This window comes from Polypterus senegalus, chromosome 6 (genome assembly GCF_016835505.1).
Source record: "Polypterus senegalus isolate Bchr_013 chromosome 6, ASM1683550v1, whole genome shotgun sequence".
NCBI lineage: Eukaryota > Metazoa > Chordata > Cladistia > Polypteriformes > Polypteridae > Polypterus > Polypterus senegalus.
Window position 1 is genome coordinate 97,374,867 of NC_053159.1, and position 20,727 is coordinate 97,395,593.

Sequence of the window (20,727 nt, forward strand, 5' to 3'; positions counted from 1 at the left end):
TTAGCTACACATTAATCTGAATGGTAAAGTTATAGTTTAAAATTGTTTACATCTGCACTTCACATATTATCCATGTTGCAAAACTTAATTTTACACAAATTAAGAAGAGCAAGGACAGAAAACCTAGGAAAGGGAATTTAGAAAATCTGATGTCATTTCAAAGGGCTAGTGATAAAGGGAATAAGTAAAACACAAATGCTTGTGCTCAAGCATGTCAAAGATATAACAGAAAAGAACAATTTCCAAAGGATTAAAAGCATTACTTGCATGATTGTTCAGTCCTACTGCCACCAAAAACATTAGCACATCTATTTTGCACTTTTCGTGCTACATACAAACATGATGCATTTTTTAAGTCAAATCATTATATTTTCAAATAAACAAAATACAAAGTTAGTACAACAACAACAATTTGAAGATCCAATTAAATTGGTAGGTTTAGGTGACTAGACACTGCTCTCAGTTTCTTTTTGCCTTACTGATTCATTCCATATACTGTATTGTTTTTTAGACACAGAAATATTAAATACCCTTTTTGGCAGTTAGAGGGCGCACACTGCTTAATTAACAATGAGCTCTCTTTGAGAGGATTATACTCAGCAATACTTCCATTTGCAGTACATAGAAAAAGTTGTTGAATTCACCTTTTAGGTTCCAGTTCTTATTTTCAAAAATATTTCACTCACTTGGCAGCAACTGCCTGCTCTCCCACAGAACTCTAAAAAGGCATAATTTGTCTCAATCACACCCAGAGCTTATGAAATGTTGTAGTTAAAATATAGTTTTGCTTTCATTTCTGCAAGTTCCAGTAAATAGCTTCTCTAAATGTTTGTCAAGTTCTTTTTGAAGATAAAACATCTCAAACAAATATGTATGGGATGTCTGACCAGTGAGATCCAAAGGAGATACACTAAATATGGACAGAATGATCTAGAAGTGGACAAGCACATGGAAAATATTTAAGGCACTTTACTATATCCATTAAAGAATAGAGAAAAAGATCCGTCTACATGCCAATGTCATAGAAAAAAAATGGATTTAAAAAATTGTGTATCCATTCACACATTCCTTGAGGCTTTCTTGAAGTCCTGGCACTGGCAAATCCACTTAAATAATCTCTACGATACCAGTTGTCTGTGACTTGTAACACTCAAATCCCATCATCCTTAGAGTTGTAGTGAAGTTTATTGTGTTTCTCAGATGCGGAAGCTTTCCTCCTTGCCATCAATATGTCGCAATCTTAAATAGACATCTGTTCCAATTCCCTGCATTGACTGGATAGTAAGTGAGCCACCAAGATATTCTGCATATGCTCGCGATGTTGGCAGGCCAAAGCCAAACCTACAGGTTTTGAGAATATTGGAGAAAAAAAACAACTTTTTTGAACAATGCATACATATATTACACTAAAAATATTATTTCTATAAAAAGAATTTGAGATGACTAATTACATACTAGATTATCTGAGTGACTTGTTAATCATCAAAATACTAAACTGTAAATTATTGGAGAGAGACTGATTCAAATGCATTATTCCCTCTTTATGCACATAAAATTTGTAAACATCTGCTAAGTAAGTGTGAATAACCGTTTAAAGGACAAGTTCAGCATTTTTGAAGTTCATTATTTTTTCACAAAATCATTTAAAGTGAAGGTTTTTTTCAATGATCTCTCCATATTTAATTCAATCATCTTTTTCTCAATCCTGATAAGCCTCCTAGTCCCTGATGCTGAAAAACATCAGCAGTATCATTAGCAGAATTTTGATGAGAATATGCCCTTTGATGAGCTGTAGCTGATTTCCTTCAAATGTAATTCTTGCCATTCAAACCAATATTAGTCCCCTTTTGCTCAGTTTGGGTGAGTGGCCAGCTCAAAGAGGAGTATAGAAGTATATCTTTACAAATTACATCCAATCAATTGAATTAACCAAAGATGAACATTAACCGAGTTGTTGAAACATCAACGCATGTACCCAAAGTCAATTTATAGGTCATAAAATTAGAATATCATGACAAAGTTGATTTATTTCAGTAATTCCATTCAAAAAGTGAAACTTGTATATTAGATTAATTCATTACACACAGGCTGATGTATTTCAAATGTTTATTTCTTTTAATTTTGATGATTATAACTGACAACTAATGAAAGTCCCAAATTCAGTATCTTGGAAAATTAGAATATTGTGAAAAGGTTCAATATTGAAGACACCTGGTGCCACACTGTAACCAGCTAATTAACTCAAAACACCTGCAAAAGCCTTTAAATGGTCTCTCAGTCTAGTTCTGTAGGCTACACAATCATGGGGAAGACTGCTGACTTGACAGTTGTCCAAAAGACGACCATTGACACCTTGCACAAGGAGGGCAAGACACAAAAGGTCATTGCTAAAGAGGCTGGCTGTTCACAGAGCTCTGTGTCCAAGCACATTAATAGAGAGGTAAAGGGAAGGACAAGATGTGGTAGAAAAAGATGTACAAGCAATAGGGATAACTGCACCCTGGAGAGGATTGTGAAACAAAACCCATTCAAAACTGTGGGGGAGATTCACAAAGAGTGGACTGCAGCTGGAGTCAGTGCTTCAAGAACCACCACGCACAGACGTATGCAAGACATGGGTTTCAGCTGTCGCATTCCTTGTGTCAAGCCACTCTTAAACAAGAGAAAGCGTCAGAAGCGTCTCGCTGGGGCTAAAGACAAAACTGCTGCTGAGTGGTCCAAAGTTATGTTCTCTGATGAAAGTAAATTTTGCATTTCCTTTGGAAATCAAGGTCCCAGAGTCTGGAGGAAGAGAGGAGAGGCACAGAATCCACGTTGCTTGAGGTCCAGTGTAAAGTTTCCACAGTCAGTGATGGTTTGGGGTGCCATGTCATCTGCTGGTGTTGGTCCATTGTGTTTTCTGAGGTCCAAGGTCAACGCAGCCATCTACCAGGAAGTTTTAGAGCACTTCATGCTTCCTGCTGCTGACGAACTTTATGGAGATGCAGATTTCATTTTCCAACAGGACCTGGCACCTGCACAAAGTGCCAAAACTACCAGTACCTGGTTTAAGGACCATGGTATCCCTGTTCTTGATTGGCCAGCAAACTCGCTGACCTTAACCCCATAGAAAATCTATGGGGTATTGTGAAGAGGAAGATGCAATACACCAGACCCAACAATTCAGAAGAGCTGAAGGCCACTATCAGAGCAACATGGGCTCTCATAACACCTGAGCAGTGCCACAGACTGATCGACTCCAATTCACGCAACATTGCTGCAGTAATCCAGGCCAAAGGAGCCCCAACTAAATATTGAGTGCTGTACATGCTCATACTTTTCATGTTCATACCTTTCAGTTGGCCAACATTTCTAAAAATCCTTTTTTTGCATTGGTCTTAATTGATATTCTAATTTTCCGAGATACTGAATTTGGGACTTTCATTAGTTGTCAGTTATAATCATCAAAATTTAAAGAAATAAACATTTGAAATACATCAGTCTGTGTGTAATGAATGAATCTAATGTACAAGTTTTACTTTTTGAATGGAATTACTGAAATAAATCAACTTTGTCATGATATTCTAATTTTATGACTGGCACCTGTAATAGCAAAACATATTAGTACTTAATGTACATGTCAGAGTACTGAGAAAAGTGCTATATAAATGTAATTAATTATTATTATTATTATAGCACTGTTTTTGCTTTGTGCCCTTCCCCACCATAAACTATCGTCTATGGGGGAGTAGCAAAAGGTTTAGATTAATCAAAAATTTCAATTTCCGGTTTTCGACGTATCTCAACATTTTAGAGTCCCCTGATACCGAAAACATTGATATCTCCATGATGGGTGTGTGTACATCTTTGTGTAACAGTTTCTTGAGGAAGGTCCTGAGCTAAAACAGCTGAACAGAAAAATACCAAACTTAAACTTTAAGCCTGTTATGAGATGACGATGTGATGATTAGTTTTTGAGTCAAATTGTGCAAAAAAAAGACACACTCTAGAGGAACACTCTAATACCATAATTCTGCAATTAATTATGAACTCATCCTATCAATTGCTATTGTAATGACCTATTTTATGGTCAGCATCAGAGCAGTAAATAATTACTGAAATGTTATAAAACAGTTCGAGTAGCTTGGTTCATAGGGTGCAAAGCCTACTGAATCATCTGAATTTGTTATTTTTAATACTAGGGGGCTTTGCCCCTTGCTCCTTCACTCACCAACCCCCCAGCATGCGCTTTGCACCAGCCACTTCACATCTCTGCTGCTCGCGTATGTGGATTTCACTTTCACCAAACAACAAATCTTTGAATTCTCGCGGAAACGCCTCTTCATTGGGAAGAAACACCACTTTTTCCCTAATGGCAACACGAATTAGATGATCTACAAATGTCAGATTTAAAGTTTAAAGCCAAACAATATCTACATACTTCTGTCATATCACCTATGTCCATATATTCAATTTCTTTCCGCTGTTCCGTTATTTCACCGAGTAATAATTTGCGTGTGTTAGTGCTAATGCGATCTTTACTATATGTTTTTTGAGACTTTTGAATTTTAGTACTTTCATAATCTCTAACCTGCTCTGCATGTGTATCGCACCAACATTTTTGAACCTCTTTAGGACGTTCTACTTTGTCTTCAACTCTTTGTTTTTTATTTCCGACCCCACTTGGAGCTGACAGCGTAGGAACTGTGTCTGACAATAGAATTCACACGAATGAGAAGTGATTGGATCGTGGGCGTTGTTCTAAATTTTTGAGAGGAGGGCATGACTTTTCAAAATCTCTTTGCATAAAGTCTTGTCTCACGGGACTTGAAATTATCTCTCGCGAGACGTGAAATTATCTCAGAGAATCCCTCGTCCCAATATTTCCTTTTATAATAGAAAGACATTTACTAAAATTTGTAAAAAAAAAAAATAAATAAATAAAAATAAATTTTTGTTTAAGATGTATTATATGCAGATTGGAGGTTGAAAAAATGAACTTTATTGTATAGCTGTTCTAAGACAAAACAGAATACTGTCTGAATGCACCATATGTCATCATAATCATTACTCATTTTTCATCTCTCTAGTTTGTTCTATACTACATCTATACTTTAAACATTTCATTTTGGGGATACAGCAGCAAGGATTTTAGGACTGGAAGCCATCCCTGATGTTCACTTCCTCTAGCTGTGTTTAACAGCACATAGAGAAGTGGAGGCAACATTCTAAATTAAACCAATTACAGCAAATGAGGTATATATTTTTATTTAATAATATATTTTACAGAAACATTATTAAATAAAAAAATTGTTATGATGCTAATATATCATACTTTTATCAACAAATAAAGGATTTTCAGCTAGTTTAATGCTTTAGATATTGCTTCATGAGAATAAGTGAGTATCCTCATGCACATACAAATGGATCCCAGATATTAGCACTTGTTTTTAGGTGCTTGGTACCTAAAAAACACCAAGGACACTTGGTAGCCGTTAGTACTGCCACAAACTTACCCGTGCATTGGGCCATTATTGAAGCTACTGTTGGTCATGTTTCCAAAAAAATTGTTGACTCGTGGATCCTGATTGCTCTCCTCTGCTGTGGTAAAGTGATAGTCTAGCACACTGCCGACAATGCTGTGAGGGATTCCTCCTCCACGGTCAGAGATCCTGGTCAATTTAAACACAAGATTAACTCATTAATGTCATGCCATGTGAACAAAACTTTTAACAAGCCAGCAGCACACATAGTCATATTTTAACTTGCTTAGCTTCCATATTATACTACATTATAAACTTAGCCCACTACCTAAACATAATTAGATAAGCAGTAGTGTTTTAAATATAACATATCACCTTTTTATTACATAAAGTATCAACTAAGAGTGTTCTCCTAATGTTTTATTCAATAAAGGTAACATGCCTGATGTAGGGCGGCATGGTGGCGCAGTGGTAGCGCTGCTGCCTTGCAGTTAGGAGACCTAGGTTCGCTTCCCGGGTCTTCCCTGAATGGAGTTTGCATGTTCTCCCCGTGTCTGCGCGGGTTTCCTCCAGGCATTCCGGTTTCCTCCCACAGTCCAAAGACATGCAGTTTAGGTGGATTGGCGATTCTAAATTGGCCCTGGTGTGTGGCTGTGTTTTTGTGTGTCCTGCAGTGGGTTGGCACCCTGCCCAGGATTGGTTCCTGCCTTATGCCCTGTGTTGGCTGGGATTGGCTCCAGCAGACCCCCGTGACCCTGTGTTCGGATTCAGCAGGTTGGAAAATGGATGGATGGATGCCTGATGTATGTTACATTAATACAAATAATTGTTTTGTAATTTGACATAACAGGATGAATCTGTTGAGCTTATCAGACCAAAACAGCATTTGTCTAAGACAGATAAGTAACAGCATATATTGAACATTAGAGTGGCAGCTAGCTTCCTTCTATGCACCAGCACATTTTCTGAGCTTTGGGGAAATCATAAACAATCACATTTTGGATTACTGTTAATAAGAGAACCTTATGAAATATACTGTAATCCGGCACTACTTCTGTGTTAAGTAAAGGCTGTATTATATATAACTTGTACTCTTATATTTTGGTTTTTAAAGTACAAAGTATTACTTCTCCAAAAAGTCTGCCACTTTTTTTTTTTACTTCTCAAACCAAAAGAAGGCAACATAATAGTATACAGCTAGTAACAGGCACATTTCATTATCTGATACTAATTTTACATTGAGAAGACAAGACACAGGTTTTGTTTTTCTTAATTAGAGACACTGAAAAATGTTTTTGTATAAGAATTTGCCTAGGTGGCCTGATCTCACCTAATGATGAAGTCAATGTCATTGTTGGCAATCGTCACAACCAGGTCAGGAACATTGTTAGGTGTATCAAGGTGACTCTCCATTGTTGCCCTAGGAATGCAAGATTGAACAACCATTACACCCAACTTTAACAATTATATGCAGCAGATATGAACTCAGTTTTACCAAAGGATTGAATTCTGTAACATTCTGTATTAATTTCTTTTTACTCTCTACAAATGACTGGAGCTTCTGAAATGTTCTGCTAAAACGTAGAGAAACATTAAAATAGTCTCAACTTATCAGCCAAGAACATGCTGTTCCCTGCACTGCATACTTACATTTCCAGTATGTTCATTAGCCTAGATGAGAACTTCTGGGAGTGTTTTGTTTGCTTTTGCTACCAAGCCCTTTACTAAACTGCATGCTTGTTTTTCTGAATGCTGAAGCTGTATATGTTCCTACACCGAGGGCAGTTTAGTCAGAAACAAGGACAAAGAAATTGAATGGAGGCAAATACATATACCAGACACTAGATTAAGCTGAAATAAGGAGCTTACAATCCAAAATATGTCAGTACAGCTTCATACAAACATGCAGATAACTTTTAACACTAATAGATAACAATGTGGCAAAACATCATTTTGAGATGAATATTATAGGAAATAGGAATGGCCAAGCATCAGAATTCCTTTTCATATGCTAATAAAAGAACAATATAAAATGTGAAAATGTAAGTAGGAGCTGCTAGCTCAGCAAACAAAGCAGCCACAAACATTGTTAGAAAAGAAATTGGTCCCCCTGGTATTATGGAGGCACTAGATTAAAACCTGTGCTGACAATGCAGAATTTTCTCCTTTTTAATAATTAGGAAGACCTTTCAAAAACACAAGGATTGTTTTACAGATAAAAATAGGTAAATACAAAAATTGAAAACTAAAGCTATTTGGAAATAAACTGTCAAGCCAGTCAGTGTGAATAACAAATTAATCATTTTCTCAGTGCTGAAAATATTGGGTCGCTGCCAACCTGCCTTAAGGGATGAATTCCAGACTAAGAAAGAAAACTGCTGTAAACATGCCAATGACTATGCAACTAAATCTGTAGCAGCACTGTAGCAGAGGAGTAGTTTACAGGGTTTGCTTTCACAAAGCCTTGTGCAAAATATGTACCTGAAAATCCATCAATACAACCAAAGGAAACCTAGAAACACAACTTTAAGTAACACATAATCAGAGCACCGTTATCATCAATTCAATAAAATGTGCTACAACATCATTTTGACTGAATGAAATAAGTCTTTTGCAGTTTTGTTTACAAAGCAGTTGCAAATTTCTAATATTTGTAATTAACCAAAGAGCAACTGGCTGAACATTTTTGATAACTTATTATGCAGGACCAGTCTGGTATGGCAAATTACACCTTGATTTTAGCTGAAGGACTGCAAAGTAAAAACTGCTTGACATCATAGCTTCTACATCAAAACAAAGTGGAATTCCTTAAGAAGATAGCATATTCCATGATACCTTTAGCATGGGCCTCTTGGTATGTAAGCTACATTCTAGCTGACATCTGGAAGCAAAGATGCTCTGTTCATCTGGTAAGAGTAATGTTAGTTAAGATAAGTGACATCTTGTTAGCAAAATTCAGAATCAGTGGTGCAGATTGCAGAGGCCCACAGGAATTAGTCTGTAATGTGAGTGACTAGAAAGTCATCTTTTCAAGTCTTGATGGACAAACATATAACAACACCCCAGGGATTAATTAAAAGATCTCACTACCTTTCATAATAATTTGATTCAATCAAGAATTGTATGCTTTCTATTCCATTTTCTGGCTCAGTGCTGTCTGCTACATGATTTTTGGCAGGCATACTTACTGTTCCCAGGGATGTTATGACCCTGCCTTTAGTGTTCAATGAGAGCCCATAACAGTTAGAAGGGAGAGGTGAGAAGGCAAGGTGAGGCAGGCAGGTAGGTAGGTAAATACATAGATGGACAGAGAGAGCTTTATTTGGTCTCAGAGGGAAATTTGGCTTTTTTATAGAAGCTCATTAAATAAATTAATATAGAGATAAGTAAATCAGCAAGTACCGGTAATCTAAGAGTTTTATTTTCAACTATAGATCGTCTTTTAAACCCAGCTAACTAAATGGAATGTTTCCTAAAAAATTTTTAAATAAAAAATTAAAGATATTAGAAATAACACAGTACATCCCCCCAAAGTTAACCTAATTGAATCCCAGCATGCCCTTTGAAACAAGTTAAATTCTATCACTGGAACAGATCGGCCCGAGCTACGTAGAATAATTTCTCAGCTGAAACCCTCCACTCGCAGACTTAACTCAGTACTAACAGGCTTTTTTAAAGAAGTCTCCAATGTCCTTACTGATAGTGTAATTGACATAGTGAACTCATTATTTGATATGGGGGTCTTCCCTGACTGTCTAAAGACTGCAATTGATGAACCTCTGCTCAAGAAAAATAATCTTGACTCCTCTGTCTTTGACTGTTTTAGACCAATTTCTAACCTCCCTTTCATAAATAAAATTCTAGAAAGCCCAGTTATTAAGCAGCTCAATGATTACTTGAATCCTGGCAAGTTTCAGTCAGATTTTAGAAGAAACAATAGTACCGAAACTGCACTGGTTAAAGTAGTAAGTGATTTGTGGATTAATGCTGACAGAGGCTGTATATCTGTTCTTGTTCTCTTAGACTTGAATGCAGTATTTGACATCATAGTCCACAGTACTTTTATAAATCACCTTAGACAATAGGTGGGACTTCCTGGCGGTTTCTTAAATTGATTTCAGTCTTACTTAACAGGCAGAAAATTCTTTGTTAGTTGTGGTGATTGCACTTTGGAGACCCATGATATTTTATATGGTGTGCCACAAGGATCTATTCTGGGTCCGCTGTGCTTTTCAATCTACATGCTTCCATTAGATCTCAAAGCACATGGTGAACTACCACAGTTATGCAGACAACTCACAGCTTTATTTATCTATAGAGCTTGATGACCATGATGTTCTTGGCCCTCTGATCCAATGTCTTAGCAGTATTTCTGAATGAGTGATTTCTCAAACTAAATAAAGAAAAAGCAAACCTTACTGATTGGCAAACATGGATATAGCAAGGGCATCTATACTAATAAAAGACAAAGCCCTTACTGACTGACTGACTGACTGACTCACTCACTCACTCACTCACTGACTCATCACTAATTCTCCAACTTCCCGTGTAGGTAGAAGGCTGAAATTTGGCAGGCTTATTCCTTACAGCTTACTTACAAAAGTTAAGCAGGTTTGATTTCGAAATTCTACATGTAACGGTCATAACGGTCGATAACGGTCGACAACGTCCGCCATGTTGAACTTTCTTATTTATGGCCCTATCTTCACGAAATTTGGTAGGTGGCTTCCCTGCGCTAACCAAAACCGATGTACGTACTTATTTCGATGGTATGACGCCACTGTCGGCCGCCATATTGAACTTTCCAACGTCACTAATTTTCCAACTTCCCGTGTAGGTAGAAGGCTGACCCCATCTTCACGAAATTTGGTAGGTGGCTTCCCTGCGCTAACCAAAATGGATGTACGTACTTATTTCGGTGGTGTGACGCCATTGTCGGCCACCATATTGAACTTTCCAACGTCACTAATTCTCCAACTTCCCGTGTAGGTAGAAGGCTGAAATTTGGCAGGCTCATTCCTTACAGCTTACTTACAAAAGTTAAGCAGGTTTCATTTAGAAATTCTATGTGTAACTGTCATAACGGTCAACAACGTCCACCATGTTGAACTTTCTTATTCATGTCCCCATCTTCACGAAATTTGGTAGGTGGCTTCCCTGCGTTAACCGAAACCAATGTACGTACTTATTTCGGTGGTATTACGCCACTGTCAGCCGCCTTATCGAGCTTTCCAACGTCACTAATTCTCCAACTTACCGTGTAGGTAGAAGGCTGAAATTTGGCAGGCTCATTTCTTACAGCTTTCTTCCAAAAGTTAAGCAGGTTTCATTTCGAAATTCTATGTGTAACGGTCATAACGGTCAACAACGTCCACCATGTTGAACTTTCTTATTCATGGCCCCATCTTCACGAAATTTGATAGGCGGCTTCCCTGCGCTAACCGAAACCAATGTACGTACTTATTTCGGTGGTATGACGCCACTGTCAGCCGCCATATTGAACTTTCCAACATCACTAATTCTACAACTTCCCGTGTAGGTAGAAAGTTGAAATTTGGTACTTATTTCGGTGGTATGATGCCACTGTTGGCCGCCATATTGAACTTTTCAACGGTCTTTGTTACTTATGGGCCCATCTTCAAGAAATTTGGTATGCGGGTTCTCAACGCTAACTGAATCCTACTTATGTACATATATACGTCCATAGCCTGCAGCTAGGTCACCGTGTGAGGCAGCGTTGGGTCCCCCATTCCAACGCCTCCCACTGTTGGCTGCCTGCCTATATAAGGCTGTCCGTCACTCCAGTCTCTACATTCCCTTCCTTGCTTCGCCACGGGATTCACGTCTCCCTGCTGATAACTACAGCCTTCTTATTTAATCCATGGCTTCTCCGCTGTTTTATTGTTTGTTTATTACGATTATAGCTATTGTGTAGGTAATTTAGACTTACTTTACATTGTTCAGGTACCCATTTCCTTTATCATTCCAACTGTACCCCCATTAACATATCTATCGAGGTGATCACCATCAATCAAAGAACTGTCACTTACCGAGTGGTTTCCATGCCTGGAGATGGCACCTACCTTTTCCATTCTCTTTGTTACATATTGCAGGCTCACTCTTGATATCCGGAGGAACATTGTGTCTTATGTATTGAATGACTGGGACAGGTTCAAGGTGTGGACTGATGACGGTACAGGAGATAATTATACTACACAGGAGCACTTTAAGAGTGAAATGCTTAAGCCCTTCACCTATGGTTCTGCATGTGAGTTGATGGCTGCCGCTGAATTGTTCGGTTGTCGCTTTCAAGTGTACCGAAATGGCCAAATATTTTACACCTTTCGAAACCGCCAATGCCTCTTCAACATCTTAGATTCACAGGTGACGATTTCAGTAGTGGACATATTGATGTTTATGAATGTTTAAACTCTCAAAAGCTGGATGTGAAGTTAACGATAAAACCGGTTGTATGCTTACAACGCTTGATAGATGCCGAATGTCTCTTCAACACAAGTCCTACAAATACTGTCGTAATTGAAACAAACCATGAAACTCAAACCGATTATGACAGCAGCAATCCAAGCTGTGAGATTTGAAACAAGATTACTGTTCACATGGCCAACTGTACGTTGCATGCTCAAGAGTAAGCTCAGCGCACAGCTTGGTCATATTACAACCGGAGGGCCGAAATCACAATGTGATATACAAAGAGATCCTTAACAAATAATTATTGGTATATTTTCCATCAGTTTAAAAAGGTTTAATTTTCTTCTTAATAAATATTTTAAGGCAGTACTTCTCCGCTGCGAAGCGCGGGTATTTTGCTAGTTAGAAATAAACTTGATCCCTTAGGTTTTAAAATCAATGAGTAGGTAAAGAATTTAGGGGTAATCATTGACTCTGACCTAAACTTTAAATCACATATTAACCGGATTACTAGGTCTGCATTTTTTTGACTTAAGGAATACAGCAAAAGTTAGACCTCATAAAACTTTACAAGATGCTGAAAAATTCATTTATACTTTTGATTTTAGTCAACTAGATTACTGTAATGCTCTCCTACCTAAGAAAGACATAAATCGGTTACAATTATGCAGAATGCAGAGGCTAGAATCTTAACTAGAAAAAGACAATTTGAGCATATCTCACCTGGTTTAGCGTTGTTACATTGATTATCTGTGTCATTCAGAATTGACTTTAAAATACAACTAATGGTTTATAAAGCCTTAAATTATCTTGCTTCATCCTATATTTTGGAATGCCTTTCCCCTTACACTCCTAGTCATAACCTTAGATATTCAAATGAAGGTCTGCTTATAATTCCAAGAGCCCAGCATTAATTTATTTGGTGGGACGGCCTTTGGTTGTTATGCTTCTAAAATCTGGAATAGTTTACCTGGGATAATACTGTGGAACATTTTAAAAAAACTGCTAAAACCCCATTATTTTAATATGGGTTTTTGGTAGCTACATTTCAGTTGTATTCCTAATAGACTATATAGGTATAGAACTATATTATTCAGAGATCCACAATCTATACTTATCCCCACTGGTGTCTTTTGTGGTGACGATCTGTACCACCATCACCTGATCAAAGCACCATGCAGCCCTGTGATATAATGGAATGAAGGCGGGTATCTCAGATGTCCACAAGACCAGCTTAATAAAATCCTATCATGTGAAGCATGGAAACGAACAGGTTTTATTTAGAAACATTTATGTTAGGTAGAGTACCCAGCAGGGGATAGGCAGTCTTTTTGTCTTGGAACCCCTGCAGATTTTTTTTTCTGTCCTGCCGGCCATCTGACTTTACCTTGTTTTGTTATTTATTCTTTAATATTATTACCTAATCTTAATTTTTTTTTCTTATAACTTTTTATGTATCATCTTGTAAAGCACTTTGAGATAAACTGTTGTATGAAAATGTGCTATATAAATTAATGTTGTTGTAAACACAAAATGGTCTGAACACACACCAGAATGACTACAAATAAGAAAACTAAAATGAAAGAACACTTCTGACTTAGCAGTTACAGTCACAGTGAGGCATTATGCTGGCATATTGCCATTGATGTAAAGGAGCACCAGCAGGGTTTCTTAACATACTTGTGCTGAATTATTCATTGGCTGAAAGTCCTTAGTATTAGTGTCTCAGAGAGAGGATGTGCAGCATTGTTTATAATAGCACTTAATTTTGTTTTCTTTCCTTTGCTACTACCTCCAGGGGGCCCAGAGTGCTTCCCATAACTGAGCTTGCTTTTTTATTAGTTTGTTGATTTGGTGGGCTTTTCTTGAAATGATGTTACCAATCCAGCACACCAAAGTGTAGAAAATTGCACTTGCCTTGAGAGATTTGTAGAATATGTAAAGGATGTCACTAACCACATTAAAGGAGTGCTGGCTTCTAAGAAAAAATAGCCTGCTCTGCCCTTTCTTGTTTAATGAGCCCAGTCCAGTCACTGATGTGGACCCAAGTATTTGTAGCAATGCACCACCTCTATATCCACACCCTGAATAGTGACCAAGCATAGTGGCACTTTGGTGAAGCAAAAGTCAATAAATAGTTCCTTGGTTTTGCTGATGTTAAATTGTAGATAATTCTTTCTGCACCAAGAAACAGAATCCTCCACCTGACTCCTATATCTCAACCACCTTATTGATACACCCCATAAGTGCAGAATCATCTGAGAATTTATGCAGGTGGCATGATCTAGTGTTATATATATAGCCTGAGGTGTACAGAGTGAAGACAAAAGGAGACAGGGCTGTTAATTGTGTTGTCTCAGTATTTCTCGCATCTACAGTATATCAGGGGAACAGTCTCTAGAAAAGACAGCATATTTGTATTAAGGAGAGCGTCAGGACTAGTACTGGAAACACTAGAAGTCTATCTGCTTCCTCCACAGTCACAATACTTTAATCCAGAAGAAGATCTGTGACCTTAACTTGCCTCTGCCCCATCCAGCACTAACCTGTCTGACATCCAGAATAGACGTATATGAAGTGTCTGTCACAGACTGATATAATCACTGCCAATACTAAATACATTCAACAAATGAGCAGGGGTTCTTCTGGTGGAGCCCCAATTCTTCTTCTGTTCAGATGTTCTCTTTTACTCTGGTTACTGTATTATAGAATGTTCATACAGAAAAACTATTTAAAGTGTATATTATATATGTACTATAAGTATTTAAGTACAACATTGTGCAATACTTATTGTTATATAACAATATGGCAAAACAATATGTTATATAACAATATGGCAAACCTTAGCCTGACTACCACTTGACAACAATAAGCCAAGTAAAATATAAACTAAAATAAATCATTACCTTAGCACATAAGTAACACATTCTAATTGCCAGCATTAAATACTTGTTCTTGTCCATATTGTACCGGAGAGCAACTGTTCTGTGACTCTGGAATTTCAGTACAGTACCTGCAAATGTATTCTGGTAATTTATAAAAGTAAGTATTTAAATGAGGAAGGACAATAGTGTCTGGTAATAAAGTTGCTTTTATCATACTTTTTAGAACATGGAGAACTTTTTATAGGTTAGACAGCATTATGTACAGTACTATTTCAATGATGAAAAAATAACAATAACAAGTTTTCTACAGTATTAACATTATTTACAATGCTTCAACATATCCTTCGTAAAAATGTGAAACTAATCTTGCAAACAACCAAGGTGAGATGAAATTCCTTTGTTTTCCATCAGCCTTTTTCAAAGTATAGAAAAAGCATAAAATGCTGCCCAATCTTTACTACTTGTCTGACTGTGAATTTAGCAAAATCTCTAGTATAGAAAGATATGGTAGACCATGAGCCAGCTGATAATATGAAACAAACATTAACTAAATGAATACATTTTCCAAAAACATATACTGAAGGTAAAAATGTTTCAGAAACATACCTCATAGCATTTTTCAGCAGCTCTGGTAGGATATAATCTAGTGGCATTGGAATGAAAGGAAAGCGAGCTGCCACGTGACCATTAATTCGAACTCGTGGAGCACCACCATACTGGTGTTCACAGAGCCGCCTGTGAATAAAAAATACATTTAAGAAAAAATGTAATCACTTTGCTTTCAGAAAAACTGTTTCTGCTCTGAGACAAATTACTTCACTTTTATGAGAATATTAACATCTAAAATCTTCTAAGAATAATAACTTTTGGATAAAAAGGAATGGAAGTAAAGGATTCTAAGATACTTGTGATTCATTGAAATTAAATATTGGACAAGTCTTTGCTCTTACAGTCTAAGCACACACTGTTAGATTTGACTGCCAATTGTAAACAGAATCAATGTGAGTGAGCGAGCGAGTGAGTGAGTTTGAAAAGGAAGCACTCTCATATAGTGGCATAGTATTTATTTTACAGTGTTTTTATAATTTGTATAGTTCCTTTTTGCCTCTGTACTTCTTGAGGTAGGTTTCAACTCTCTGCCACCTCGCACTGAATAAGTAGGTTTAGATCATTTTGTTGGTATTTGGTACACTGTATTAATCCCCAAGGGGAAAGTGTCTTATAGTATAAGTTTCTAGCAACAAATAATAATGTCAGTGTGAGTTGTTAAATCTTTTTCTCTTTCTTTCTCTCAGTACTTGAAATCATTGTCATTTTGAACAGGGCAACCCTCTTGTCAGTGGAATTAAATCTTAGTGCAGATATGTCATCACCACTGAAAGACTCAGCATCAGGGCTTTGTAGCAATTTTCCCCAGAGTTACAATTTGCCTGCTTTGTAACTCCATGTTGGGAATGCTCAGGGAAGGATGACTAATTGGTTAAGGATTTATAGATCCACTATAGACTGACATTTTTTTCCCCTTGTCTTACTATATCCATACTTTAAGTTTTAATTATTTGCATTTAGGCACATTAATAATCTAGCTTAATAAACAATGTACATGTCTACATATACATTCCCCAGTCCTCTGTATTCAGCCTCAAGCACGTACTTTGTTTTTTGCTGTACTGTATTGGTAAATGTGTGCCACATTTGTGTTTGTTAACAGAAGTGTACTCTTTTCCTGGTAAAGTAAATTATCTGTAGTGGGCTTATTATAAACTATGCACAATAGGTGCAGTTTGCTAGTGATTTTTTTCTTGGCTATTTTTAGATGTAAGAACAGTAGAGGTTGTCCTTTTATTAGCTTACAATGTGCTTAGTTATATAGTAAATAAAATACCATTATGTGCCCTGAACAGAACAGCTGCATTAAATGGTTGTACTTTATAAGGTGCAAATATTAGCTCTGCTGTGAATAGTTAACTAGTTCACAATGCTGGAATCAACATGCAAAGTCAGCAGATAGTATCCATTACCTATAAAAGATTAACTAGCATATTATTCTATAAAACCACCCCCAATATGGCCAAATAATCTGTCCAAGATATAAATAGATGCTTTTGCTGGTTGCTAATCTAAATTTTAGCTATTTCATGCCAGCAGATTCTCAAAATAGAATGTAAAGAACTAGAGTAAAAAGAATGATGGCGCAATACATCAGATACCATAGTTTTATGGGGATCAGTATAGAAGACAGCAATTTCACACTTGTTCTAAAAGTGCAATGAAGCATAACCAAAGCTTGTCTGTTTAACAAAACATTAACCTTTACTGATGAAAAACACTTAGTAAGTGCACAGAAAAAAACAGGCCACTACTGAACAACAACCATAATGGATGACCATCACAAAAGAAAGGAAGAAAAAACTGCCACAAAATTTACAGAAACCTACTTTTAAAAGTATACATATTTTTCAGTATCTTACTTCTGATTCACCATATGGTTATTGATACTGAAATACCTATGGATAGCCTCCCTTACATGGAATAACACACAGTTTCTTAATAAGCTATAATAAATTGTCATTCTGCAACAAATGGAGGAGGATAATCCTTGACAACTCCAGCTACTATAATGGAGAGGCAGTGAGAAAGAATAGTCTTCATTAGAGACTAGGATAGTTTGACAATCACTGCTACATAAACTTCCACCTTTACTGCTTTTGGTTCCCCAGATATCTTAAACTTCTTCTTCTTCTTCTTCTTCTTTCGGCTGCTCCGTTTGGGGTTGCCATAGCAAATCATCTTCTTCCATATCTTTCTGTCCTCTGCATCTTCCCTCTTCCCTGGCAGCTCTATCCTTAGCATCCTTCTCCCAATATACCCAGCATCTCTCCTCTGCACATGTCCAAACCAATGCAATCTCGCCTCTCTGACTTTGTCTCCCAACTGTCCAACTTGAGCTGACCCTCTAATGTACTCATTTCTAATCCTGTTCATCCTCGTCATACCCAGTGCAAATCTTAGCATCTTTAACTCTGCCACCTTCAGCTCTGTCTCCTGATTTCTGGTCAGTGCCACTGTCTCCAACCAATATATCATAGCTGGTCTCACTACCGTCCTGTAGACCTTCCCTTTCACTCTTGTTGATACCCATCTGTCACAAATACTCCTGACACTCAGATATCTTAAACTAAATGTTGCAATTAAGATTAAATTAAAAGGGGGTGATTTCAGGGTCTACTTTAGCAACATAACTTAATAGCCTATAAAGAAACCAGAGAGAACATTATTATTTTGTTTATCTGAATCAAGAAATGAGGTGAGTAAAACTGAGTTTCCTTAATTGATAGAGTAAATGCAATCTAATTTTCTCTAAAATCTTGAACTGACATTTTAGTGAAATCTTCCACTGTTTTCATTACTTAACTGTATTATTAAGGGGAAGGTTCTCTACATGGTCAAAAAAAAATCATCATTATTTCTTGTTCTATGTGAAATCTTGCAAAGGATGTTTGAAAATTGTTTCACATGTTCTGGCAGGTTTCCTGCATCAGCCCTTGTGTTCATTTATCATTTTTGTTTTATATATTTTATTAATCCCAGAGGGGAAATTGTCTTTTTAGCCTGCCCTTTGGGTTAAAACTTGTATTGACAAAAACAGCAAGACATGCTAAATTGCACCAGTTTGAATATCCTGACTGATTGACATCCTTCTTTTTGTGAAATTCTGATTTCCTGAGCCCACTGTTGCCATTGAAAGACTCCAACATTGCCTATACTTTATGGAATGTAATAAAGTAGGTGTAAGAAATGTTTAGAAGGTACTGGGATTCAAATAACAGTTGTTGACCTGTGTGTTAGACTGGATGCTATACTATATTTCTGTGTAATGACCACATTAAATCTCAGGTTAGGCAACTCAAATGTTTAGGACCACTATACCAAAAAGGTTAAAAAAACTGTTAAAAAGTTAATTAGGGTTGTAAATATTTAAAATATTATTAAAAACATCAGAACAAAACAGATAAAGCGAATATAATACAAATGATGACTTTTCAAAACCACTGCTGCATATACTAAAAAGAAATGCCTCTGAACATTTAGTTTCCATATTCATAATACACCATGCTTTACAGAGTATCTCTCACTTTTATGAGTAGTGATGTTTATTGACTCAAAGACTACTGACCGAGCAAAGTCCACCCATTTCTCAATAATCTTCTTTGGTGACAGCCGTGTACAAATAATTCCCACAAAGTCAGGCTGCAAAAGGCAACAAGGCACATTGTTGTATTGAAAAAAAGAAAAAAAAAGACTAAACTACATTTTATTGGTTAACCATGCATGAATTTCAGAAAATACACACAGTATTCAACAGACGTAACATAGAGCAGTGACATAAACTGTGGACAACCTAGAACTGAAGCAAAGAGATTTAATAACTTGAGCATTCCTGAAGAAGAGAATTACCAAAAATAGTGTGGCTCCATCTCAAATTGTGTGAGCCACCCTAATGTTACATTGCTTTCCATAGAGCTCTCAAAGAATACATTATTGTTTTTTCTAGTACATAAAAAGCAACAAAAAGGTCAATGAATGCAATGAAAATTAATTATTGTATATTACACCAAGCACCCTAAAACTGCAATTATGAAATGTTACTCTACAATCTGAATAAAAAATCACAGTCTGGTCTACCAAAAACTGACAACTTTTCAAAAAGGTGCAAAAATATAAACAGATAGGAGAATGATGGTTTTAATTTAGACAGCAATGGTCTGATCCTCCCTCAGAAATTATATCAATTGTAACACTTTTCCACGCTGGTATTCTCAGGAAGAAGTGGGCTGCTAGCAAGCCACACACTAGCGCTTTGACAATGTCCAAAGACAAATAATTGTAAGTATTTATACAGAAACCAGGCATTCAGGTAAAAAGGCTCACATGACGCAGGAAGAAAACAATGTTCTGTAAAGTGACTCCCTGCCAAAGCTATTTATTGAGCTTTGCTGTTAAGTTAGTTTCTCTGTTTTACATACTAGTACTTTATGCTCTTAGTCAATATAGAAAATAGGACTTCTGTCATACAAAGGTTTATTTTAAAAAAGCAAAAGGATAAAACCAAAAAGGCACAGGAGGAGGTACCTTAGATATCACACACCAAGTGGCTACAAAATGACAGTAAGTTCAAAATGGCATTCCACTAACTCTGCATTTCAACAATTTGTAACTTACATGCACACCCTTCTTCCCTATCTCAGGATAGACAGAATTCACAACCAAGTAGATTAACAGTATGCTACTAATATTCCCAAACATCTTTCACAAATTGATCATGGAAAAACAACTGTTCAAATTACTTTTTGTAAAAACAAATCCTTTCCACTGCCGAAAACAATGTACTTTTCAAAAAAATTAAAACCATTTTACCCCATTCCATGAAATGTCTATGGTCAAGAGGAATTTCTAAATTTGTTTTCTGTGGAACTGTTTTTATCTTACAAATATGTTTCAACCCTAATCCATATGTAATCCAATATTCTGTAAAATCGTGTCCTAAATTAAATGTTAAAATATCTTCATACTATCTTACACAGCCAAATTGTCTAGCATTTTAAACTCAAACATACTCAGACATACAAACTATAGTATACTAACAATGTAGACTGAGTGATTTGTCTTCATTTTTTTTTTTTTTTATTATCTATTCGCTGTAGGCACAAACCTTATCCTGGAGCGCTTAGTTGTTACAGCTCTGTGCTACATGCGTCACATTACAGGTTTTATGTGTTCAGTGAACTCAAGTCAAACAAGTCTGTATGTAAATAAAAGTACATACGAGTATTCTCTGAGCCAGGATATAATGAAGTGCTTGCCAGCTGGAAACACAGAAATAATTCAGTGAAAAGGGAATAAATATGTGCCCTCAAAATGCTCTGTAACTCTGTAAGTTAAATTCCTTA

General features: G+C 36.7%; 1 protein-coding gene across 1 annotated transcript in view; it reads right to left on the bottom strand.

The window, feature by feature from the left end:
- Positions 1 to 250: 250 nt before the first annotated feature.
- bckdk (branched chain ketoacid dehydrogenase kinase) overlaps positions 251 to 20,727 on the bottom strand; it is a 38,720-nt gene continuing 18,243 nt past the window's right edge. Inside the window, exons 7-11 of the mRNA XM_039756613.1 lie at positions 18,954 to 19,027; positions 15,383 to 15,511; positions 6,793 to 6,882; positions 5,496 to 5,651; positions 251 to 1,341 (exon numbers count right to left, since the gene is read on the bottom strand). Coding sequence (XP_039612547.1) covers positions 1,197 to 1,341; positions 5,496 to 5,651; positions 6,793 to 6,882; positions 15,383 to 15,511; positions 18,954 to 19,027 — 594 coding nt within the window. The 3' untranslated portion in view covers positions 251 to 1,196. The remainder of the gene's footprint in view (positions 1,342 to 5,495; positions 5,652 to 6,792; positions 6,883 to 15,382; positions 15,512 to 18,953; positions 19,028 to 20,727) is intronic.